The 27197-nt window shown below is 42.2% G+C and overlaps 1 protein-coding gene across 20 annotated transcripts in view; it reads right to left on the reverse strand.

Moving 5' to 3' along the window:
• Positions 1–27197, reverse strand: part of caska (calcium/calmodulin-dependent serine protein kinase a) — a 177585-nt gene that overhangs the window by 116217 nt on the left and 34171 nt on the right. For all 20 annotated transcript variants that reach the window (XM_034289158.1, XM_034289165.1, XM_034289166.1 and 17 more), the window contains exon 2: positions 7199–7311. In XM_034289158.1, the coding sequence (XP_034145049.1) occupies positions 7199–7311 (113 nt within the window). The remainder of the gene's footprint in view (positions 1–7198; positions 7312–27197) is intronic.

A 27197-nucleotide genomic window follows, 5' to 3' on the forward strand; every position in this document is an offset into this window, starting at 1 on the left:
TGTTACACTTGGTTCTTAGTTCTATACAACATGTGGAATGTTACACTTGGTTCTTGGTTCTGTAGACCATGTGGAATGTTGTTCTTGGTTCCATAGACCATGTGGAATGTTGCACTTGGTTCTTGGTTCCATAGACCATGTGGAATGTTACACTTGGTTCTTGGTTCCATAGACCATGTGGAATGTTGTTCTTGGTTCCATAGACCATGTGGAATGTTACACTTGGTTCTTGGTTCTATACACCATGTGGAATGTTACACTTGGTTCTTGGTTCCATAGACCATGTGGAATGTTACACTTGGTTCTTGGTTCTATACACCATGTGGAATGTTACACTTGGTTCTTGGTTCCATAGACCATGTGGAATGTTACACTTGGTTCTTGGTTCCATAGACCATGTGGAATGTTACACTTGGTTCTTGGTTCCATAGACCATGTGGAATGTTACACTTGGTTCTTGGTTCTATACACCATGTGGAATGTTACACTTGGTTCTACAGACACATTGGAATGTTTGACTTAGATCTTGGTTCTTTAGATTGAACAGTGAATTGATGCTTTGCCCTCTCCTCCCTCCCATCTTCTCCCCTCCTATTTTCTCCCCTCCTATTTTCTCCCCTCCCTTCCTCTTCTTTCCCCTCACCTTACCTCCCCTCATCTCTTCTCTACTCTCCCCTCACCTCCCTTTTTCACCTCTCCCCTCTTCGCCTCCTCTCCTCCCTTTCTCTCTTCTCCCCTTTCCCTCCTCTCCCCAACCCATCCTCTCCTCACATCTCCCCCTCTCCTCTCAGCAGGCATTTACTTTTATATCCACCTCCAGGCAACAGCTATTCTGGGAGGGAATACTACAGCAAGCTGACGGAGATATCATATATGTAACTTTGTGTGCATGCCAACACACACACACACACACACGTACACACATACAGAATATTTGTGTTATATACTGTATTCACCCTTTTGGCTTTATTCACAAATAGCACAAAAACTAATTACTGAAAATGTCACATAATATCACAAATATCACAGACTGGTGGACACACACACAGACTGGTGGGGACACGCACACAACACTGGTGGACACACACACACACACACACACACACACTGGTGGACACGGACACACAGAGTGGTGGACACGGACACACAGAGTGGTGGACACGGACACACAGAGTGGTGGACACGGACACAGACTGGTGGGGACACGCACACAACACTGGTGGACACACACACACTGGTGGACACACACACACTGGTGGACACACACACACTGGTGGACACACACACACACACACACACACACACACACACACACACTGGTGGACACACACACACAGACTGGTGGACACGGACACACAGAGTGGTGGGGACACACACAGACTGGTGGGGACACGCACACAACACTGGTGGACACACACACACTGGTGGAGACACACACACACACACACACTGGCAGACACACACACGTGGACACACAGACACACACACACTGGTGGAGACACACACACACACTGGTGGAGACACACACACACTGGTGGAGACACACACACACTGGTGGAGACACACACACACACACACACACACACACACACACACACACTGGCAGACACACACACGTGGACACACAGACACACACACACACACGTGGACACACAGACACACACACACTGGTGGAGACACACACACACACTGGTGGAGACACACACACACTGGTGGAGACATACACACACTGGTGGAGACATACACACACACACACACTGGTGGAGACACACACACTGGTGGAGACACACACACTGGTGGAGACACACACACTGGTGGAGACACACACACACACACACACACACACACACACACACACACTGGCAGACACACACACGTGGACACACAGGGACACACACACTGGCAGACACACACACTGGAAGACACACACACTGGCAGACACACACACTGGCAGACACACTGGCAGACCCATACTGGTTGAGACCCATACTGGTTGAGACCCATACTGGTTGAGACCCATACATGCACCCAAATACAGTATATTCATACATAAAGCATTTTTGTCTTTATTCTTTTCTTCGAGAAGTGAAACTCATGCTTAGTTGCATACAGGTTGGGTGACTGACTTGGTCAGTCAAGAACATTCCATTTTTTGCCCCTGTAAACCTTTTTTCTTGCATTATTGCATGTTCTTTAAGATAGCAACTGCCAAAGTCACCGTTTTTTTAAACCAAGAATGACCACCATGGATAATATTGCTATTATGCAGTGCCTTCTGGACCTCAAATTAGTGAGAAAATTGTATATCTTATATCCTATCCGAAAAAGGTTTTCTTTGACTGTCAGAAGAACCTTTTGGTCAAATTCAGGCACTTCAATCCTAAACAATGTTGGCAGACTAATCACAGGGGACCATGAGCTATTTGCAATTCCAAAAATGCCTTGATTTTGCATTTACAAAACATCAAATGACCCTTAAAATGATTACTATATGATGATTATATATATATATATATATATATATATATATATATTTTCATAGGAAATTCTTTTTGATGATAGAACAGGACTACAAAGTAATTAAGACTTAAAATTTTATATGATTTAGTTTCTCATAGAAATTGAAATTGAGTAACACATTCGAACCTTGTAAAATCACCTAAATTCACTGTGTTCAAGTGTTCAAAACGCATATAATTTCCCAAACATCAATATATGTGTTTTTAAAGTAAGGGACACCTGCCCTGAAAAGTTTGGAATTTATATTTCCACTCCTTTACGGTGAATAAGAATGTATTTTGTTCTAGGGACTGAAATGGCAACACATAGTAATGATAAAACTGGCAGTTGTTGCAGATCACCTTTAGAGGGAACGTGGGACATCTTTCTGACTGAAACTCCCCATGGCAACTGGGGGTTAAAGACGACGTCACACTCAATGTGAATTCAAGAGGAATGATTGGTGATGTAGCAAGTCAGGTTTTGGAACTCCATGAACATAATCAGGAATCAACATTGATGAGAAGCAACTAAAAAGATCTGACATTGGCACTGAAACAATTCCACTGTCATCAGCAACAGCTCTTGTTTGACGGAGAGCGCCATGTTAGTCACCAGGTAAACAACATTGTCAGTGAGTTTATTCACCTTCCAGGTCAGAGGTCAGCATGCCTTTCACCTTACGGAGCCGCAACCATAACTCGTTGCTAGTGTGAATCGAAAATTGCTTCTACATTTAATGTTAATTTTATTTCAAAGAGATGGTGTTAATGAAAATCAATCTAGTTTAAGCTCTTGTTAAGTTTCAATGCTAACCCTGTATACAGAAACAAAACAACAATGATTCAGCTCCCAATGTTTGATCTCAGGCTTCTTTGTGTGTATGTGTGTGTGTGCGCGTGTGTGTGTTTGTGTGTGTGTGTATACTGGAAGTGACTGAATGAAAATAATTCTCAGACCACTGCATCATCAGTACAGCTGACCTCAGAAGAACAGAGAGACTCAATGGGGAAGGAGGGAAAGAGAGTAGGGTGAGAGGTTGCATAAGAGTGGTTAAATGAAAGGAGATGAAATGAATGAAATGGTGGTGGTGGTGGTGGGGGGGTTGATCACATGCAGCAGGCCTTGTTCTTTCTTCAAAGCCAGAAGAAAAACCCAGACCTCAATATGGCTTTGACACAGATACAAACATGCACACTGCAGGGAGCCTGTAACACACTTCCATGTTCAATGACTCATCAAAGAACAAACTGATAGGAGGTTGGGGAAGAGAGAGAGACAGAGCCAGGCAGGGTGAGAGAGAGAGAGACAGAGCCAGGCAGAGTGAGAGAGACAGGGGAAGAGAGAGAGAGAGAGAGATGGGGAGAGATATAGAGAGAGGGGGAGGCAGGGGGAGGGAGTTCAGCAGCGGCAGGATGTGATCCCAACAGAAATCCATGTTTATCCAGCTGGGGAAACTGTGTTAAAATGCCCCAGGATGCAGGTGGAGAAGAAACAGGCCCTGGTGTATAACAAAACCCAGATCCATACAGGTGCAAGAAGAAGAGGAAGAAAGGGAAACAAGGGAGTAAGAGATGAAGGATGACAGGGAGGAAGGAAAGGAGAACGACAGGAAAAAAGAGAAGGACGGAAAGAGAAGAGAAGGTGAAAGAGGGAGAAAGAGGAATAAAGAGAGGGAAGGATGGAGTGAAAGTGATGAGTGTCCAGTCCTCAGAGGGGCCTTCCTCCCTCACTCCTCCATCCCCCAGGCTCTGAGCAGCACTGTGTCAGTCTGTCTGTGTGTGATTACTCTGCAGCGGCAATAAAGCTGCTTGCTCAAGTGTAACTGTTCTTCCTTCTATCACCCAATACATGTGGAATATAAAAACAAATCAACAAAGGGTGTGTGTCTGTGTTTGTCTGTGTGTGCGCGCGTGTGTGTGTTTGTCTGTGTGTGTGTGTGTTTGTACAGCTGATAGATTTCCCAGCGCTCCAGCCAAGGCACGGGATTGGATATAAAGCAGTCGGAGGATGAGGGAAAGGAATGGGAGCGCTAGTCAAAGTTTCATTTCGGTTTTTATTCTGTCATTTTCTATCCCTCTGTTTCCATCACTAGCCTGGGATGACAGAAATCCCAGGCTCTGGTGAAAAGGAGATAGCTCTCCTCTATGGAGCTGACCATGATACTTCTTTCAGAAGGGGTTTTGTAGGGGCTTGGCGCTGGCATGGTGGGAGGAGAAGCTAAGCTCAAACACTCATGAAGACTTAGAAAACCAACCTGACAGTGGGTGGGAAAACAAAATCCAAAAATCGTCAATTTTTTTTCTGTATGGCATTGTGGGACAAACAGTCTCGCACTCGGAATGGGTTTGAATAGGTCTCCTCTGAAATGTTCTCCAGAGAAACCACATATCTCCTGTATCAGGGACAGGCAGAATCAGCCACCTACTAAACCAATGACATCATCCATCACTGTACTGAAATATACCATTTAACAACCCTATGGGATAATACCACACACACACACACACACACACAATCAAATCTCCTGTACTGCGCTAGTCCCTATACACTCCATTGGCAAAAAGATGAGATTAAATTAACACAAGAGTGAAGTGAGAGTAAAACGACTGTGTAGCTGTCAGTTAGATCAACAATGATAACAGGATAGTCCTCTGTTTGAAAATGGGTAACCCAAGATAAGGGGTAACTCCAGATAAGGGGTAACGCCAGATAAGGGGTAACTCCAGATAAGGGGTAACTCCAGATAAGGGGTAACTCCAGATAAGGGGTAACTCCAGATAAGGGGTAACTCCAGATAAGGGGTAACTCCAGCTTTTACACCTAAGATTAAACCCTGGTTACAGATACGGACTAGTCTTAGGTATAGTACTGAGGCAGAGTTAAATCCTATTTACAGATATTGATTAATCCTAGTTTTAGTACTGAGGTAAAGTTAAACCCTGTTTATAGATATTGATAATATCTGGTAACTGACCACAATAGAAAAGAAAGGGGTTTGCAACGATTCTCCTACATTGTCACTCGACGCAAAACTCAGTAATAGTCAATTAAGTTTGTTAGGTATTCCATCAATGTCATTTGTGCCTAATAGAAAAACTAATGTTGTTTTGCCATGAAATATAGCATGCTAGCGAGGTTAACATTATTGGCTATTTTAGGTGCAGCTGATTAGATGCTGATGTCAAAGGTATCCAGGTACATTTGCTCAAGCAGGGGTTAGCTTTGGCAGAGTTTAAAGTTCATCTGCAGTCTCGCTTACATGGGCTTAAAATCTACTGACAATTCTATAGTAGTAAGCTAGCATTACTACCGCCTTGTAAGCTAGCATTACTACCGCCTTGTAAGCTAGCATTACTACCGCCTTGTAAGATAGCATTACAACCGGCTTGTAAGATAGCATTACTACCGGCTTGTAAGATAGCATTACTACCGGCTTGTAAGATAGCATTACTACCGGCTTGTAAGATAGCATTACTACCGGCTTGTAAGATAGCATTACTACCGGCTTGTAAGATAGCATTACTACCGGCTTGTAAGATAGCATTACTACCGGCTTGTAAGATAGCATTACTACTGGCTTGAAAGCTATTCAAGTGGCCAGCAGCAACAGCCACACATGAATGGTATCTGTAGTAAAAGTTAACCGGTCATAAAAAAAGGAATACTAATACATAAAAAATTTGTCTAATTTCAAGACACAATTTTATGATGAGGTAGTATGTCCCATTCCCATCATACTGGCTTATAATATACTTAACAGTAATATACTTAACAGTACATATTTCACCATCACTGATACAGTACGTACTTGCAATATGTAGTAAAAATATGTGAACTGAGATACAGCCCGAGTTAAAAACTATTCTGTGACAAGAGATCACAGATTTTTTTGTGCTGTCAGTAATATTTACATTCTCCTACTTGATTCTGTCACACGCGGACACCCACATTCAGAAATGGCAGTTCTGATCGACTTTATATATGACTGAAGGGGCTTGAGGGACCAGCAACAGAAATCAATATCCTGGTTTCACTTTTCTCATTAAATTATTTTGCAAAGAAAATCCATATTTTGACATTATCTAATGACGTGAACTTGCAGCTAGTGTGAACTCAACCAAGATATCCTAACTTATTGTGCTTTAATATGACAATAAGGCATTTAAAAGTTTCAAACACGAAAGCAGACAGGACAAGTAATCCATCACAGAGCAGACAGGACAAGTAACCCATCACAGAGCAGACAGGACAACTAATCCATCACACAGCAGACAGGACAACTAGTCCATCACACAGCAGACGGGACAACTAGTCCATCACAGACCAGAGGACAACTAGTACATCACAGAGCAGAGAGGACAACCACACATTCACAGGAACTATGTCACTAGACAGCCTTAATAGAGCACAGAAAGACAGGAGATGAGGCACACAATCATCCCCTGCAGTGTTGCCATGATGTAGCCAGCCTGTCTCTGTCTCTCAATGACACAAGACAGCTCACCCCTGAATGACCCCTCACTCTCTCACTCAAACACACACAGAAACACTACCTCACCCCCCACACCAACCCCACATCACCCAACTCTAAGCCTATGACTGTCTCTAACCATCAGCATCCACACACAACTGAGAGGGTAGTGTGTGTGTGTGTGTGTGTGTTTGAGAGAGAGGGACAGAGTGTGTGTGTGCCTACCCTCCGTGCTGAGTCCAGGGCTGGAGGTGAACTGAGCCACGTCTACGATCTTCACAGCAAACTGCTGTCCCGTGTCTCTGTTGATGCATCGCCTCACCACACTGAACGGACCCCTGCACAGGACACCAAAACACATGTTAACGTCTGACAGAATATACACACCAAAACACATGTTAACGTCTGACAGAATATACACACCAAAACACATGTTAACATCCGACAGAACATACACACCAAAACGCATGTTAACGTCTGACAGAACATACACACCAAAACGCATGTTAACGTCCGACAGAACATACACACCAAAACGCATGTTAATGTCCGACAGAACATACACACCAAAACACATGTTAACGTCCGACAGAACATACACACCAAAACGCATGTTAATGTCCGACAGAACATACACACCAAAACACATGTTAACGTCCGACAGAACATACACACCAAAACGCATGTTAATGTCCGACAGAACATACACACCAAAACGCATGTTAACGTCCGACAGAATATACGCACCAAAACGCATGTTAACATCCGACAGAATATACACACCAAAACGCATGTTAACGTCCGACAGAATATACAAAACACACACACCTTAAAATCTAACAGAATAAACACACCAAAACACACCTTAACGTCTAACATAATATACACAACACACACACACGATTATACGCAGGACAAACACATTAACATCTCAGATTAAGAACAAGTTAACATCTCGTCAATTACGCACAACATCCACAGATAGAAGTACTATAGAAAAACCTCAGTTGTTCGTTCACATTTCTGGTGCCTCAACAGCCAGTCCTAGTATGACGACACACTACGACAGACAACACAGGCCCTCCAGTGTACCTATGACAGCTGTGAGTTCCAACTCCAGACCATCCTCACATTAAATCACTGAATCATTGCAAGAGGAGAACAAGGCATTATCCAACCGCGGTGACCAGGACACAGATGGGTTGACCCGGAGTCAGTGAGAGGTGTTTAGTAAATACAAGGTTTTGGCTGCCGTTGTAGACCTCGCTCAGCAACTTGACAGGTCACGTAGGGTTAAGACCTTCCTAAAAAAAAGTCCTAACGCTTACAGTACTCTTGAGCGCACAGACACACACACACACACACACACACAGGAAAACACAGCCATACACACAGATTTTAGAGCCACAGTACTCACAGTAGCAGAGGTGAAACATATATATTTACATACATACAGCTGTTTCCATACAGGATGTCTGGAGAGGATTGAACAGGACACATTGGCACATAGCCACAGCATAAGGAAATCCATTCCAGGACTCTCTCATAAACAAACACACATGCACGCACGTGCGCACACACACACCCGCGCACGCACACACACGATTTTTATCCTAGTTGGGATCGGAAACCCAGAAATTCATCTTTCATATCTCCTTAACCTCCATACCCTAACCTTTATGCTTGCACTTAACCTCCATACCCAAACTGTTATGCCTGAACTTAACCTAGCCCTAACACCTTACCCTAAACAACCCAAACTAGTTTACTATCTTCGTGGGGATCCCCACATGCCCATGTAGACATGGACTGCACACACATAAGAGATGCAATTTGATGTACTTCGATCTCTGCTTGAGGCCCCTTAGAAATAGGCAACGCTTTCTTCAAAAGGAGTGAAAGCCAATAGCATACAGCAAACTAACAGCTAATGAAAAGAAACAATGAAAAACACAACTCCTACAAGAAAAAGAGACTGAAATAAGAGAGGATGAAGAGAGTTGAACAGAGAGGGACTGAAAGAGAGAAGAGATAGAGGGGGGGGGGGGCAATCGGTATGTGAAAAGGATTGCTCCTTTTTGAAGTTGGTCACGGAGGAGAAACAGCACTGTCTGAAGCTTCAGAAGAAGAGAGATAGAGAAGTCTACAAAGTCTGAACGTGCGTGCACACACACACACACACACACACACGGCATACCTCCTGGCTGAGCTCCTGGGTCAACAGCTTAGTGAAGGGAAACATTTAGAGGTTTCCAGGGCGGCAAGCACATGAAAGATATTTAGATTTAACGGCTGTTTGATGGGTAATTAGCGACGGTGTTAGCCACTGAAAGCACACACTATAAATTCCTCCTCAGACCAGTACAGCATAGGTATATCAGAAACCAGGCAGATGTGCTCTGATGTTGTAGCCTCTCTAGAGAGAACAATCATTTTGCAGTATAAACCTGCAGAAATCATACTATTAAGACACTACACAAGACTCATTTTACTGGGGTAGGTCAGGTTATGTAACTGTGCACTAGTGTTTATCACCACATTGGTCATTTTAATGCAGCTCTAATGGCCAAAATCTAGAAAGGAGCGGTTCAAATTCACCCCACATTTCACCTCCCCTGAAGGAAACTGATTCTCAAACCTTCCATAACAAGGCCCAAATCTATAGAAATATGAATTAGAGAAAAGCCCCCCTTGCCAGCTGGTCTTGGGGCTCTGTTCACAAACCCAAACAACCCCACAGGGAGATTGGAAGACCTGACTCTCTCAATATGTTCACACTTCCCAGAAATGTTGGTGGAAACAGAGTTGCAGTTCCATAAACTTATCTTTTTTATTTTACAGTTGCTTTGGCTATGTAAAATTAAATTCCACGCCAATAAAGCCACATGAATTGAAAATTAACTGACACAGAGAGCCTTGGATGTAGTTACACAGTGAAATCTGCTGAATGATCTACATGTCTTCTAATGATTTGAGATTTCACAGACCAGTTGGATATCTCAGGGGACAACAGACCAGTTAGATATCTCAGGGGACAACAGACCTGCTTGATATATCAGGGGACAACAGACCTGCTTGATATATCAGGGGACAACAGACCTGCTTGATATTTCAGGGGACAACAGACCTGCTTGATATCTCAGGGGACAACAGACCTGCTTGATATCTCAGGGGACAACAGACCTGCTTGATATGTCAGGGGACAACAGACCTGCTTGATATCTCAGCAGATAACAGACCGGAAGATGTTAGTGGAGCAGCTTCGAAAAATTGTGACCTCACACTTTATCTCATGAAGTCTATCTGGATGTTTGCGTTAGTGTGAGTAAGTAAGATTATGCGTGTAATGTGATAAGCTGGGAAAATGAAAGAAAGGAGGGTTAGGTCCACTGAGACAAGGTCCTCTCATATCATAACACACAAATGATTTGAAAATAGCTCTGAAGAGAGTAAATCAGAAAGAGCGAAGGAATGAACAAAGGAGGGAGCGAAAGTGATGGAAAAGGAGAGGGTGAAAAAATTGCTGGATCTTTGTGACAGAACACTGGGTCTTTGCGACCGAACTCTGGGTCTTTGCGATAGAACTCTGGGTCTTTGCGACAGAACTCTGGGTCTTTGCGACAGAACTCTGGGTCTTTGCGACAGAACTCTGGGTCTTTGCGACAGAACTCTGGGTCTTTGCGACAGACTGTACATATAATCAGCCATTCCCGGTCTGAATGGAATTCAGCTGCAAACAGGAGTTCACCACAGGCTGAATAGACTGCAGCTGTGTAGACTCAATCACACACACAGTCCAATTAATCTAGTAGCACTTTTATCAGATGGAATTATAGTCTTTGTCTTGCTTCACACAGGAGCGAGGAAAAGAGAGAGAGTGAGGGAGGAGAGGTGAAGTTCCAGTGTGTGTTTGCGCTCAGTGAAGGGGATTTGCAGTCAGTACTCTTTACTTATCTCACAGTGCATCCATCACTGTGTCTCCGTCCCTAAAATGTCAGCAGTTTTACAACACATGACACACACACACACACACACACACACACACAATATCCCTCTCATCAGCTCACATGACGGACTGACCCCATCACCTGTGTGTGTGGGATGGAGAGAGATTCAGTGTGTGTGTGCGCAGATAGTTTTGTGTGTGATCCGTGACACTGCAGTGAGTCCTTGTTGTTAACCTGTTAACAGAATCCCTCTCAGACAGTATGGAGTCAATATATCAATACCCAGGTAGCTATAAAGTGGATCTATGGTAGGTAGAGACTCTTAGAGTCTATATAGAGTCTGTGTGTGTGACACTAAGTGGATAAATTAGTGAACTAAAAACAACTTTGTTACAGGATGATTTCTGCTACCAGTAGTGTTTGGATGTGTTGTGTGTTTTTGTGTTGTTTTGTTCTGTATTGCACAGTACTGTGGTGTGTTTTGATGAATTGTGTTGTTGTATGCTGTGGTGTGTTGTGTTGTGCTGTTGTGTGTTGTGTCATCTTGCAGTGCATTGCACAGTACTGTGGTGTGTTTTGGTGTGTTGTGTTTTGTGTGGTTTTATGTGGTTTTGTGCTGTGTTGTGCTGTGTGAGTAAAAGTTAAATATGCATTCTGGGATATTTGGCCACTGGTTTTAAGTTTCGCAGCCTACATTTCCAGCTGAAAATTAGAGGATAAAAATTATTTTGTTGTCCCAGTCTTTATATTTATGTAAAAAATAAAGTTACACAACTATGATAGCGACAGACTCTGTGAATACACAGACAGGCAGCCACGTTGGTAGACGACGGACAGTCAGACACACTGTAACAGACAGACATGTTGGTAGATGACAGACAGTCAGACACACAGTAACAGACAGACAGGTTGGTAGATGACAGTCCCACACACAGTAACAGACAGACTGGTAGATGACAGTCAGACCCACTGTAACAGACAGACATGTTGGTAGATGACAGACAGTCAGACCCACAGTAACAGACAGACAGGTTGGTAGATGAAAGTCCGACACACAGTAACAGACAGACAGGTTAACAGATGACAGATACAGTAACAGACAGACAGGTTGGTAGATGACAGACAGACAGACAGACAGACAGATGCTCGGTCACCCACCCTGTTGGTATATTACACTGAATTAGGATTGAATTTAGGGATTTTTTCCAATGCATTCAAGTCCCTGCAGTCCTCTACCATTTAGAAAACCCCAGAGACAGATAGAAGAGATTGAGTGATGAAAGAGTGAAAGAGAAGAGGAGATTAAAGTAAACTTTTCCCCACACCATCTTGCGTTGTAATCAGGACAATGTCACTATTTAGGACCCTAATCTGTATGTTTCAAATAAAAGCTGTGCAACAGAACGGTGAGGTCAGTAGATGGTGCAGGTACAAGGAACTTTTGTGATTGACTTTCATAAAAAGGATTATACAATAACAGATAAGGGTTGGAATGATAAAATGTAGTTCCTATGACATCCACAGACCTGCACCATGGTATTTACAGCTTGCAACTTTTCTAAGGGCACATTTGGGTGTTTTTGTAGTCTTTTTCATTTGCCCTGCTTCACCAGAATGACACTGAGGAAGAGGGTGTGAGGTTACAGACATCACACAGACACAACATTTAGAGGAAATATTCCCTTGTCCCGGAAAATTCAGGATTTTGTTGTTGTTGTTTAAAATGGCATCTTCCAAACAATGATTTGTGGGACAGAGGAGCAAAATATGGTGAGAGTAGAGACAACATTCAGAATGGGATTGGGGCAATAGGAGTCAGTCTGAAGTCTAATGGAGTGTTTTTAAATATGCTGCATACATGATGACTCAGCAAAACGTTAAAATCAATCTTCTCTGTGGCTAAACAAAGAGCGAGGGAGAGAGGTAGAGAGCTTTGAAAGAGTTGCTAGATGGATACTGTATATCAAAAGGGAGCGAAAGGGAGGAGAGTGTCTAAGGAAGAAGAGACAGAGTTGCTAGAACTTTGAACACAGGATGTGTTACTGTGAAAATCAGAAAGACACGCGTGGCTCCCAGAAGTCTTTCCATACGCACAAAAAGATTCTCTCAAATCCTGAGCACAAAGTAATCCCTGTTAGTGAGCGTTTTTCCTTTGACCAAATAATCCACCCGACAGATCGGCATTTCATGAGACAGATTAAACAAAATGATCATTACACAGATGCTGGAAACAACTGAAGGCCTCTCTAACGTGCGGCTTTGTTATGCAGTTGGCATGCTGAGGGCAGAGACCTTGGATTCCACGGTCAGCAACCGGGCAGAACTCAGTAAAACTGGGTTTGGATTATTGAACTGATACTTACTGTTATACAGAAAAAGCCTTCATATAAGGCCCATAGACAGCCTTTTACTTCACTAACCGCAGCTTAGGTTGATACCTTAAATAGTTAACATGTCAGGACAGTAATGAAATGTGATTTAAATTTTTACCCAACCATTTTGTGGCCGTCTTGCCCATATATTTTTTGTTTTAAATAGCCTTGGGGATGCCGACCGTTACGCAGTCAACCGAGCACGCCCCTTTTGTTTAATGTGCATATTAAGCCAACATAAAACCTAAAACTGTAGTGCAATGCGATCAACAGTCAACACAGGACATCCGATAGCAACAATTCATCCTGCTCAGGGCTCACACGCAGACCAGTGAAAAGCCTGAAAAAGTTCATTTTAACTAGTGATGGCTAAACGAGGCTTCATTAGTGTTATTTTAGCAGCAGGATATTATGCTGGCAGCACTCAGATTTTCTTTATCACAATAAAAGCCATCATTGAAATTTATAAGGCCATTTAGTTACCAATCAAGTCTGTAAAAAAGGAACAGACAAGAACAACATTGGAACAGACATTAAACATAAAATGACAGAGTAGATTGTTAACTATATTGCCTTATATAGTTCAATGATGGCTTTTATTTTGAAAAAGAAAATCTGAGTTAGCCCTGCTAGCACAATATCCTGCTGCTAGAAGAACGGAAATTAAGCCTTGAATGGCAATCACTACCTTTAACACAAACAAATTGGAGACTGAGCAAAACAAATTGGTTTCTTGCACTCAGCTTTTTTTAAACTACATGCAAATCACAATTTGTCAACACTATCAACTGATTTTGAATAGACAGGTTGGAGAAAAAGCTGTAGCAATACCAAGACTTTAAAGCAACCTACAGAGAGAAACAAATAGGTTGTAAGTTAAAATAGGTTAATCGAATAAATACTAAATAGAGAAAGTGTAGCCTAAATGGATAATAACAATGCAAACTGAAAGAATAGTGGTTTGGATTAGATACAAACTGAAAATCCCAACATAATGATGCATTCGATGTGGTGATATGACCGGTGCAATCACAATTTTGTGGAAAAGTACTGTCAAGCCTAATAATGATGAGAGTGACACGGCTACCGAAATAAATATGGCATTGACGTTTGAGAGTGAGACATGGTTGTCTACGTGAACAAACTGTGCTGCTGACAGCCCGATCTGGCATGATTTATGTTGTTTTGTTTAGCCTAGAACTTGTAGCCCGTAGGTCACATGACTTCTCAGAGGTTGTGATTTGTGTGGTTCCTCATTCATGTATTGGTACCAATCTACGTGCTGATACCGTCTATTAGAATTTATTAAAAAATATATTTTAGCCCCTTCTGTGATGAGACTACATTTACCCTATTTAGCCTGGTTTAGCCTATTATGTACAAAGTTAGGCATGTAAAACTAAAGTAATATAAAACTAAAGAAACCAATTTTCCCAAGGAATAACAAGTACGGTAAATAGCTACATTTGGAGGAAGTAATGATTAATATACTTAGGTATTTCAAGTGAGGACCCTAACATCTAAAAAATCTATAAATAACCATGCAGAGAGTTCCCACTTTTTGAAATTCTGCCTCAGCCCAAATCCCTTCTCCCAGTTATCCCATTCTTTACTTTGAGAGGATCTCTCTTCTAACAGCATATAATCAGTCTTAGCTCTCAGCACAAGTCCCATGAATTAACATTTTAGGCGTTTATCAGAAGGGTCTTACCCTGAGCGACTTATCGTAACACAAAGGTTGGAAAGTTCATGCAAGTGTTACAGGAGGCGTTAGCCAGTCCAATCAGTTGCTCACTGCCTTGGTTACTGACTGAACTGTGACCTCTAGTTCTAACTCTCACCTCTGTTTTGCGATTATGATCTTGGTAATGATGGTAATGAGTTGTGCGTGCGCGCACGTGCGCTCGTGAGATCTATCTAGCGGACAAGGTGAAGGTTAATCTAGTTCCCTGCTAAGACCCATCCACTACTACCAGTGCATTACAGCAGGTCAAGGGTCCACAGCCCCGCAGTCCACTAAGTCTTCATCATTAGCTATTCAGCCGGACTTTGGACCGCGGAGATCACTGTCCATTAGATGTCAAAGGTCATATGCAAATGAGGGTAGACCAAACGCCCATGAGCAGAGATTACACCGAGAACGAAGTGAACGACTCTCCTCCCCCTCTCCCTCTATTTCTCACCCTCCACACCGCTCTCTCTGAGCAGCTTGCTTGACTCCTCGACTCAGCTAACAGCATCCTGAAATCACACCCACACACACACACACACACACACACACACACACACAAACACCCACCCACCCATCCACTCATCAGGGCTCCTGCTGTGGACTAGTAATGAGAAATGACAGAGAGAAAAAAACGAAAGAAGAGAGAGTGAGCAGGAAAGATGTATGGGGTAGAGGAGAGGTATATGAAAATGCGCTTGTTTGAAACGAGATATCATATTGTTTTTAAGTGTGTTCGTGGTGGGTGGTTATTGAGGAGGGAATGATACTTCAGTTTGCCTACAAACTGAATTACATCTCCTCTACCACATGTCTGTTTCTGGGTCAGAGCTGCTTCCCCTCCTCCTGATCCTCCTTTTAATTCTCCTTCTGCTCCTTTTTCTGTTCCTCCTTCAATTACTACTTCTGCTGTTCCTCCTGCTACACTTTCTACTCCTTCTCATGTTTCACCTAGGTAACAGTTGCTGAGTAACCTCAAGGTTAGTCAAGACACAGGCAACTCTGCCCATTCAGAGTCAGTGAATATTATGACACACCCAAGCACTGTCTTCTGATGTGTGTTTGTCTGTGTGTATGGCAGTAGACTCTTGCTGGCCAGTCTCAATGGATCTAACAGTGGTACAAATTAAATTAGATGTCTGACATTAACCGCCATGTACAGAAACACATGAACACGTAACTTCCCCAGTACACAGTTCCACACCTACAGGCCTTCCATCTTCCACAGTAGAACTCAACAACAAAATGCCCCATGGACCAAAGGACCCAGCAACTCAACTCAACCAAACCCTGGCGAAAATTACTGACGCAGTTGTGTGGATATCATGTGTTTGTATAATGTTTTCAGAAGATCGTCTTCCTAACGATGGCTGAGTGCGTGTCTCCCCCAGAGTCAACCTGACCCCGTCTGACACAGCATGTCACGTGTCACATAGCGACACGAACGCACACACTAGGGAAGTGCAAGTGCAAGTGTTGGAATGGTGCCAGAGCAATAAAAACACAATTAGTTAGTGCCGGGACCAGAGGGGTCCAGAGCTGGACCCTGGAGGCTGGAGAGAGGGGACACCACAGCCGGTATGGAATGTGACAGCAACCCCCGACCCGCTTCACCCCGCCCCCCGTGCCGTCTCTCTCTCTCAGGCATTGCCCTACGGTCTAAACTGCAGTGGTGTCAAGAAACTAATTCATTAATTCACCCAAGTTCTGCAGAGAAAAGACCAGATGGTTTTAAAGACCCCAAGCATGCATTCGTTAAGTGATTGTATTCATACATTATCCCTGAACGTGTAGTCAATCACTGTCTGTGTCTATTCAAAGGGCGGTTGTACTTCGTGCATGGTTTCAGATTCAACTTAATAAGGGCGGCCAATGATTCTGGCGTTTTTGGGGTGGGTCGGTGTCATTCTGTCACTACAGAGAGGGCTAATTTGGAAGAGGTAAATAGAAGGGGAATCAAAACAATTACTGTCAGGTTAAAGAATAAATTAAAAGCTTCTGCATGTAATCGAGTACATTGGTTTCTCCAGGATATGTTTCAGACTCAGTCGCAAAATGGCCTCCGTGACATTCACTGACACCTCTTCGTCCTCATGTTGACAGACACCAATAACGGACTCCAAAGGCAAAGCCTAGAATAAAGACTAAACATTGACAGCTTGTTTATGCCTGCAGAAACTGACTAACCGGAAACACCCGTCAAGAAAATTGTGCCAAAAATGTTGGAGACCTGCTATAGGGGTACAATTGTTTAGTCATTTCTGAACGGTTAAGGCAACGTGTGCAGAAATACCTGCTACAGCAATGATGACACACCTGAACCAAGGCATTTAAACTCCTAAAAGACACAGATTTAATGATTTTTCAGAAATTATTGAAGGGAATTAGATGTTCTCAACTGGTACAAAGTAGGGCACATTAAAATTACATTTGCTTGAAAATCACAACGGATAAAGAAAGCCTGCAGAGTATTCTAAGCCAATAAAAAAACAAAGTCTAACAAAAATACAAATTGCCTAAAACTATTACTACTGAAGAAACAGAGAAAACAGAGAAAACTTGACCAACCCAACAAGCTCAGTAAGCACAGTCTGGCCATGAGAAGGATAGAAGCACCAACTTGTCATTCCTGACAAAATTGTAAAAATACAAAACAATGTGTGATGCCCTGAATGTAAATCCATCACCTTGGAGGTTTGCGAGACTTCTCCGATAAGAATAGAAGGTTCTCTGAAGGTTATTACGGGTTAAGGTCCAGTACAGGAAAATGCCTCTTACTCTCCCTTCCCCAATTATCTCCCTCATAATATATGTGTATTATGTATGACAGACTAAAGTTAGGTCCAAAAACATTTGGACATTTTGCCAAATTTCATAATTTTGGCCACCACCAATTTTGTAGGCCACCACAATGGATTTGAAATGAAACAACCGAGATGCAATTGAAGTGCAGACTTTCAGCTTTTATTCAAGGGGTTGAACAAAGATATTGTATGAAAGGTTTAGGAATTGTTTCCCCTTATTTCAGGGGCTCAAATGCAATTGGACAATCATAAATAAAATGTTCATTTTTAATACTTTGTCGAGAACACTTTGCAGGCAATGACTGCTTGAAGTCTGGAACGCTTGGACATCACCAAACTCAGGGTTTCCTCCTTTGTGATGCTTTGCCAGGCCTTTACTGCAGCGGTCTTCAGTTCTTGTTTGTTCGTTCGTAGGTCCTTCTGCCTTACGTTGTCTTCAGCAAGTGAAATGCATGCTTGATCAGGTGATCAAAAAACTCCTTGATTGTTTCACAGTATGTAATGGAAAATTGTCGATCTGTAAAGTGAATCTCCTTCCAATCAACTTCGCTGAGTAGACAATATATTAATCCGGCTGCTTCTGTCTTCTGTCAATTCATCAATAAACACTAGTGACCCAGTGCCATTGGAAGCCATGCATGCCCATGCCATCACACCACCTCCACCGTGTTTTTGGCTGGATATTGTGAAGGAGTTTTTTCCATGGAAAGGATGCACACAATTGCAATGCACACAACTGCATTGCATTGAACTTGTTTTAATACAATAGGATTTCAGCAGTATATCATTGTGAATTCCTATTCCAAGTGTATATTGTGATATTTATATTTAAGAAAACATGCTTCCTTTTTTTTTTTTGCCATATCACCTAGCCCCAAGTTCATATGTTTTGGACTTTTGACTGATGGATCCATCAGCTAATTGGAAAATAGCAGCGCAAAAACAGACATTCACTTTACTTTGAACTTACCTCTCTCTCTCTCTTCACACTGTTCACTGTCTCCCCCATGCTTCATTCTCACTCTCCTCTCTCCTTTCTCTTTCCCTCCCTCCCTCTCTCACTCTTTCTCCAACCTCTTGCCTTTTCCATCTCAGTCTCTCCCTCCTCAGACTACACAGTTGAGTTTTTCAGTGGGATGGCTTTCTGAGCTAAACGTTCCCATCAGGCATATGGTACGACGCTAACTGAAGAGCGCTTTGGCCGCGAATGAATTAGCTCTTTGGCTAATGGTGGGTGACAAATCAACTAGCTAATCCACAGAGTGCCTTCTGTCCGTCTGTCTGACTGACTGTTGAGACATATAAAACACTAACACAAAGAAATGAAGGAAAGCAAGCGCAGCAAAATTATTTTTAACCAGACTCAAGGACCACGCCTTCCACGCACTGACACTATCTTTACCCCCTTTTCCCCGTCGTTTCTCTCAACAATAGTGTTGCCCGGGGGTGGCGTGTATGGCTGGAGATGGCCCAGTGTCACTAGCCCACATTCAGCATTCCCATGCACGCCAACAGCTTTCGGTTGTCCAGCTCTGGAGTTACGTCCGCCACTCCGCCAGCGGGCGGATTCAACACCACAGCATGTAGCTACTACAGCACATGGATGTTGTTGTAGCCGTGGTTAAAAACAGTGAGTCGATGGCGCAGTGATTTCGGCGGCTGACTGGAAGGAATTTGTTCCAAGTCCATAACGAAAAGAATGCCTCTGGATTCCATGTCCCATTCAAAGTCCCACGCGGTTGACGAGAGAGCGAGACACAAACGTGGCTGTCTTCAACCGCTTTCACCAAGTACAACTGGCAGTACTGTTCCTCTGTGACTGAGATAATGTATTATCTTACCAGGCCAAGGATTAGGGTTGGTTTATGGAGAAAGTAAAGGACGGGTCAGGACGGGTTTCCAGGCTAAGGGCTGCATTACCATGTATATGTAAATACATATTAATATATGTGCGCATATATGTGTGTTATATACAGACGGGTGACAAATTAATGGAAAAACCTGAATAAATCACTGGAGGAACGAATGCAGATGCTTCCATACAGGTGTCCTGATTAGGGATGTCAAGATACCAGAAATATAGTAGTTGATACCAATACCCATGAATTTACAAGATTCTTGATACACAAAATCAGTAAAAATCAAAATCAAATAAATTCCATGTACTTCAACAAACACTCTTTTAATAAAGACATTTGAACATTACAAAAAACAACAAAAGTGGCACGTAGCTTTCAAGTAATAAATAAAAAGAAACAACTATTAACCTTACAAGAAACAAGTATTTAAAACAAACAGTACTGTGCTTAAAATACAATGAATCAACTTTGCAAGGCACAGCGTTCCAATTGCAGTACCCAGCTGAGACATGAACAAAAATCAAATCAAAAGGTAAACAGGCCATACATTAGAATAAGTAAAACACTGATCAGGCTCCAAGTACTCCAAGTAAGTCCAGCACTGGCATATATCCTCAAAATAAGAAAAGCACCTGACACAAGTCGAGGAACCGTATGAAATGTCCAGCACAAACTATATTGCTGTACATAAAAACAGCAACTGTATGTCTCGACGTCTGTCTTTAAGGTGCTTGGCTAAGTCGAAAGTGTTTCCTCCTTTAGTCTCGAAAGTTTGAATTTAATACCACCTGATCAGCCGCCTCGAACGCAAAGTACTTCCCCACACAACGGTTCATCATTTCGACGAGTGGAGGCGGAGTTGCAGAGGCACTTGCCTCTGTTATGTGGTGGATCCCCGGTACCTTACAAATGCCAGTACCGCCATGTTCTCAGAATTCTGGTATCGACTTGGCACTAAAGCATAGGTTCTCGTGACATCCCTAGTACTGATGCAATTAACATCCTATCATGCGCTGTGGAATGTATAAAAATGCTGAGCAGGCGCAAACAACGATTTTGAATCAATATGGCAACAGGAAAGGACCACGGTGGCCCAAAAGCTTATTGAGACACTTTGATGATTTTTCCTTAAATTTGTCACCCATCTGTACACACACACACACAGAACGTTTTTTCATACATGCACACATACATCAGTACATACATCAGTAACCATCATAAATGACTCGTACTGGTTTTTCCGGTATAGGCCAAGAAGCTTATTTCTTGTGCATTCCTGTACCCATGCCTCTCTCTTCCAAATTGTGTGTCTGCTATATGGGGCTGCAGTAAAACAAAAACAAAAACGTTTGCCTTTAAATCGATAATAAAAATATCAGATAATTCAAAGTGAATTGGGTGAATGTAGCATGTTATTGATGTTGTCCAATCAACAGAGTTTTCCGGCTCTTAAAGGCGGGCTACATGCAACACAAAGAGAGAAGTGTTTCTGAGCATAATGTCCTTTAAAGACAGCTTATTATCTAACCACTCCCGACTACTGCTTGATCTACTGTCCCTATGGCTACCGGTACAATAGCCAAATTATCATCCTTCTGAAAACTCTTTCCATCTGAGAAGTCAACCGATCATAGGCATTTGACCACACATGCATCCGCGACCCAAATGACCGGCCGCACTCGTTTCTTGGGATTATTATGGCAAGGTCGTATGAGTGCGAGATCCCTTTGAGGCAGTTTCAGATCACACGTAGCCAGACTGTAGACACTGAGAACAGTGTTACCGGGGGCACTAACCATTCCAATAAGGTGACCATTTGGCGGTTTATTACTTTTAAATGACGGAGAAAACAATGAAAAAGAGACAGCATCATAGATACTATAATGTGTGTGTGTGTCTGTGTGGGTACACGCAGTGTAAAACAGGCTTTGGGTGTGGCCTCGATGGGCCCATGGGTCTGTGTCTCTGCCTGTGGGTTCCAGTCCAACCCACTGCTCTTTCAGCCAAAACTCTCCTCGTCTTTCCACACACTGCTGTCAAATAAAGCATAACAATGTCTGGGAAAAAAATCTGAAAATATCACTGTGGTCGGTTGCCATAAGACATCTCTCTGTAGTGGGAGAGAGGTAATTAGGCTGAAGATCCTGGCAATGTCTACCTCGCTCTCACAGACAGACACACGCACACACACACACACACACAGTCTAAATAGGTTTGTCCCTCCTGTGTTTTGGATCGTGGGTTCCTAGTGGGCTGTGATGGATTACAGCCTATAAAGAGGATACCCCATGACATAGGTATTTACAGGATGTCAAATACGTTATGAAGACCATACGTTTATACACCATTAGTATGTACCGTATCAAATACCTTATAAAGACCATACGTTTATACACCTGTAGTATGTACCGTATCAAATACCTTATAAAGACCATACGTTTATAAACCTGTAGTATGTGCTGTATCAAATACATTATGAAGACCATACGTTTATAAACCTGTAGTATGTGCTGTATCAAATACGTTATGAAGACCATACATTATGAAAATATTTGCGCATTTCTGCGTGAATGAACACACTTAATGAACACACTAAAATAGCAAATTTACAGAAGAAATGTAATTTGTTATCCAGCTACTGTAGGCTATAGATGACATCATGTCAACTCTGTGGGTATGGTATTGAAATACGAGGTAATTGGACTACCGTGGAAGGTCATGGTCGAATTTAGACATTTATAGTTGCAGAACTAGAAAATCACTGGGTGTATCACCCTTCAGAGTTGTACAGCCACAAATCTCCCACACTCCCTTCACTCTTTTTCTCCCTTGCTTTTGCCCTCTTCCTCTCTTGCTCTCTCATTCTGCCTTGATCCCCCTCTTCTCCTCTCTCTCTGTATTCAAACTCTACCCGAGTATGCAGAACTTTATATTACCTGTAGATCTGTAGATGTCTGCTCCTTTGGCTGGACCTCCCAAAGGAGAGGTACACTTAGTCATTCCACATGTAATTATATGTCTCAAAATGCTCGTTCCAAAGCCTATGTAAAGCCAACCGTCTACAGCAACATCAGGTCAAATGTTCTTCAACTCAAAGCTGATGAATTGGTTAACATGGCTCCCTGGTCTTCAAATCTACAAACCCTAATATTATATTTAAAGGGACAGTGCAAGAGTATGGCAATCCCATTGAAAAAGTGTCATTTAGCAGAGGCTCTCATACAGAGCAAATTGCAGTTTATTATAAATGCTGTGGTTCGAATGAATGAACGCTGATTGTGTGAAAGGTATGAAGAAAAAACAACTCACTAGGTACTGTGCCATTTCAAACCAATTTATAACAGCAATAAAACACCTCAGGGTTTGTGTTACATGGCCAGCACATCACAGCCCTTCACTGTGCTATAGTGGCCATATACTGCGGCCTATCAAGCCTTATTGAATAATTGACCCAATTAACCAATACAACCAGCATAAGGGAAGGTTAAATGACCGGAATATAAACGTGAACCACACAGGCTGTTGTAGCTTATAGGAGAAGGTATGAGACGTAACACTCCCACCACACTGGACAGGTTAGTCCAGTCGTGTTGTTTCTTCTGTTAATGGTGTGAACATGCGTGAGAGAAAGGTCAGCATTCTGCAAAGGAATCTTACCAGTAATGTATACATTTGCTGTTAGCATTGCTTGCTCTTAGCGTGGCTTGCGACACTATCAAATTCAATAAAAACAAGAAACCAGGCAAGCCTAGTTCAGCCAGCCCGCAATAGAAGATTTTGCCACCTCGAGATTCCAACCTTAGTCACCCACGTGAAAGGCTGCGTTGTTAACCACAACACCACGGAGCTGTACATTTGCCAGCTGTCAGTATAGCCTCTTGTCTATATTGACACCCAGCATCTGTATATCCTGAACAAATCCTCTTTTGCCACTGGCCGTTTTAATAGTTAATTGGCCATTCGTGAATGACATTGATACAGTTATTCTGACTAGCGTTTCTTACAAAGTTTACCTCCACCACAAATAGCGTCTATGTATTGCATTTGACACTGGCAGTTTTAACAGCGTATTAGCCATTAATAAGCTTTACCGGTATCTACTAACTTACTGGAATAGTCATAAGAATTGAGCAATTTCTAGCGAGTCTGCCAAAGCTATTTCATTTCATGGCATGAGAACGTCTTTTTTTCTTTCATGGCAAAACAACATACTTTTTTCTTTCATTCGAGAATGATATTTATACAATAGCTATCAATAAACGTGACGATAACTACGTTTTTCATCAAGTGAAAAGACCATAACCAGAAATAATTAATAAATGTAATTGCGCTCAATAGATTTGAACTTAGGTCGTTCACATGAGAGGTACTGTCTTTAACCACTACGCCACGGCATTACACGTTTCAGCAGTCACTAGACTCCATTGAGGATTGTGTAAAAATGACTTATTAAGTTTACCTCCACCACAAATAGCGTCTATGAACTGTATTGCTTTTGCCACTGACTGTTTTAACAGCTTAATAGCCAGTAATATGCTTACTAGTATCTACTAACTTCCGTGGAATAATTATAAGAATTGAGCAATTGCTAGCGAAACTATTCCCTGCCAGAAACAGTCGCAATATAACCGTATACAGTTTCAGGCTTTAGCCAGCAAAGTTTTCGCTAATACGGAATAATTCACAGTGCATACCTTGCATCGCCTGAGAGGAGATACAAACTCGGGACCTATAGTTCACAAGTCTGCTTCTCTAACCACTACGCTATTTAACAAGGGGCAGTCAGTCAGTCACTCAGTAAGAGACATTCGCTCTTCTTAGCTGGCTCTGCTTACGCAGTCTGGCAAAAATATTTTATAAAGCCCTTTTAACCTCAGCTGTTGTCACAAAGTGCTTTTACTGATAGCCTGCCCGATGAACACTGGCTAAGAGAACCTACCCCTTCCTCAGCAGAACATCAAACAACAACCACCACGCCTATCCTTTTCTATGGGGTCAGTTAATTTGCATTCGGGTTAGGTCAGACATTGTCCATTTAGTCTTGACAGGTGGTTCCAGGTGCGTTTTGGCTCTTTTAAACACCATGGGTCCCGTTATGTCAGGTGAAACCAAACAATAAATCCTCCCTTTTTCTCCTTTCCCCCATTCCCCTTTCCATTTATCAGGTCTTCTCTCAAACAACACGTCCCCTGGGGAAGAGAAACAGGAGACTCAGAGACGCTTACAGCCGCTTAGGAGAGGGGGGGATCAAACAAAAGAGAGAAAAGGAATTGATGTAAGTTGGTGAAAGAGTCAGGGGGGCTATAGCCTGAGGAGGGATTCTCTCTGTTAAACTGCCATTTCAGCACTGAAATGATCACCAACACTAGATGACATTAATACAAACAATCATTACATTAACACTAACACTTATTAATGACCTTAAGTTTAGAGTTTTGTTTTATTTTAATGGGTTGGTATGCTAAGAACACAATGGGTTTTCAGCAACGACATGGGAGCAATTAGGAATAAACTCAGGGAGTTTATGCTCAGGGAACTAGAGGGTTTTTCATCCTGTCAGCTCAAGGATTAGAACCAACAACGTTTTGTTTACTGGCCCATAATTACATTATACATTAACACAAAATTCCTTTAACATCAACACTTAAAAGTACAATAATTCAAGCAACAAAATACATTATATTAATATCGATATACATTAATAATATTCCTTAATGGCATTAATATGTATTATTCCCATTAACACGTATTATTTACATTAACACCAACACTCATTAATTACATTAACATGCATTATTTACATTAACACCAACACTAGATTGCACCAGTAGCATGTGGGTTTGTTTTATAGGAAAAGCCTATTATGTGAAACATCAGGCAGTTAAGTAAGAGAGAGCGGTAGGGGGGCGGGAAAGGGTGTGTGTTATGTGTTTGTGTCCTTGTGCATGTGTGTGCAGATGTGTGTGTGTGTGTGTGTGTGTGTGTGCGTGCACGTGTGTATGTATTAGTGTCCACAGGCACTACCTCATTTATAACTGCACCTCCCTGAACACCACCCATTGGAGATGAGCCAAATGATAATTTCAAATACGTCATTTGTTTTCACAATATTTGGAAAGAAGAGAACTGGTAAACAAACAGCCCGCTCTTCTGCTACTGCTCTTCTCAGCACAGTTCACTAGCTTGAAAAAAAATATAAAAGAGAGAAAGAGGAGGAGGAAAAAGACAGCAATAGATGGGAGAAATTTAAACAGAGAGTGAGAAATGCAGATTGAGAGACAACAGGAGAGAGAGAGACAACAGGAGAAAGTGAGACAACAGGAGAAAGTGAGACAACAGGAGCGAGAGAAAGGGAGAGAGAGAGAGACAGAGAATCAGAGAGAGATAGACACACAGAGAGACTAGGGCAGACATAGGGACAAACAGGGGGACAGACAGGGGGACCAGGGATAACGGTAATATTCACAAGGCCATTAGCCAGAGTAAATACTGGTTAGTCTGAAGCTGTAACAGGATAAGACTTTTCAGCTCTGCCTCCCTGACACTGGTCTCTCGGTACCACAATGTGTGTGTGTTCAATCTCAAAGCAGCTGAGAGGACAAGCTTGGTGAACCTGTACAACGTCTGGTAACAGACGTTTTCTCAAACACTCAACCCCGTTCTGTGAAGAACCACCTGAGAGGAGGGAAAACTGTACTGTAATTACTGTGAAGTTCCCCTTGAAAATCACTGCTCTTCATCTCCTTAATCATCCTGTATCCTGTCTCACACTTCAGACAATGATAAATCCCTGAGAGTATCTACTTATAAAGAGTAAATATCACCCCCAAAAAATCTAGGGAAAACCAGATGTTTTAGGCTTAGTTACGATCAAACACTCATTTGATAGTTTGTTGCAAAGATTATATTTACGCCTATATACTATACACACACACACACACACACACATATACAGTTGTGCTCATAAGTTTGCATGCCCTGGCAGAAATTGTGAAATTCTGGCATTGATTTTGAAAATATGATTATGATTATGCACAAAATATATATATATATATATATATATATATATATATATTTAAGGATAGTGATCATATGAAGCCATGTATTATCACATAGTTGTTTGGCTCCTTTTTAAATCATAATGATAACAGAAATCACCCAAATGGCCCTGATCAAAAGGTTACATACCCTTGAATGTTTGGCCTTGTTACAGACACACGAAGTGACACCCGCAGGTGTTAATGGCAATTAAAGGTGAATTTCCCACACAAGTGGCTTTTTAAATTGCAATTAGTGGCTGTATATAAATAGTCAATGAGTTCGTTAGCTCTCAAGTGGATGCACTGAGCAGGTGAGACACTGAGCCATGGGGAGCAGAAAAGAACAGTCAAAAGACCTGCGCAACAAGGTAATGGAAATTTATAAAGATGGAAAAGGATATAAAAAGATATCCAAAGCCCTTGCAAATGCCAGTCAGTACTGTTCAATCACTTATTAAGAAGTGGAAAATTCA

The sequence above is a fragment of the Esox lucius genome, chromosome 20 (assembly GCF_011004845.1).
Source record: "Esox lucius isolate fEsoLuc1 chromosome 20, fEsoLuc1.pri, whole genome shotgun sequence".
NCBI lineage: Eukaryota > Metazoa > Chordata > Actinopteri > Esociformes > Esocidae > Esox > Esox lucius.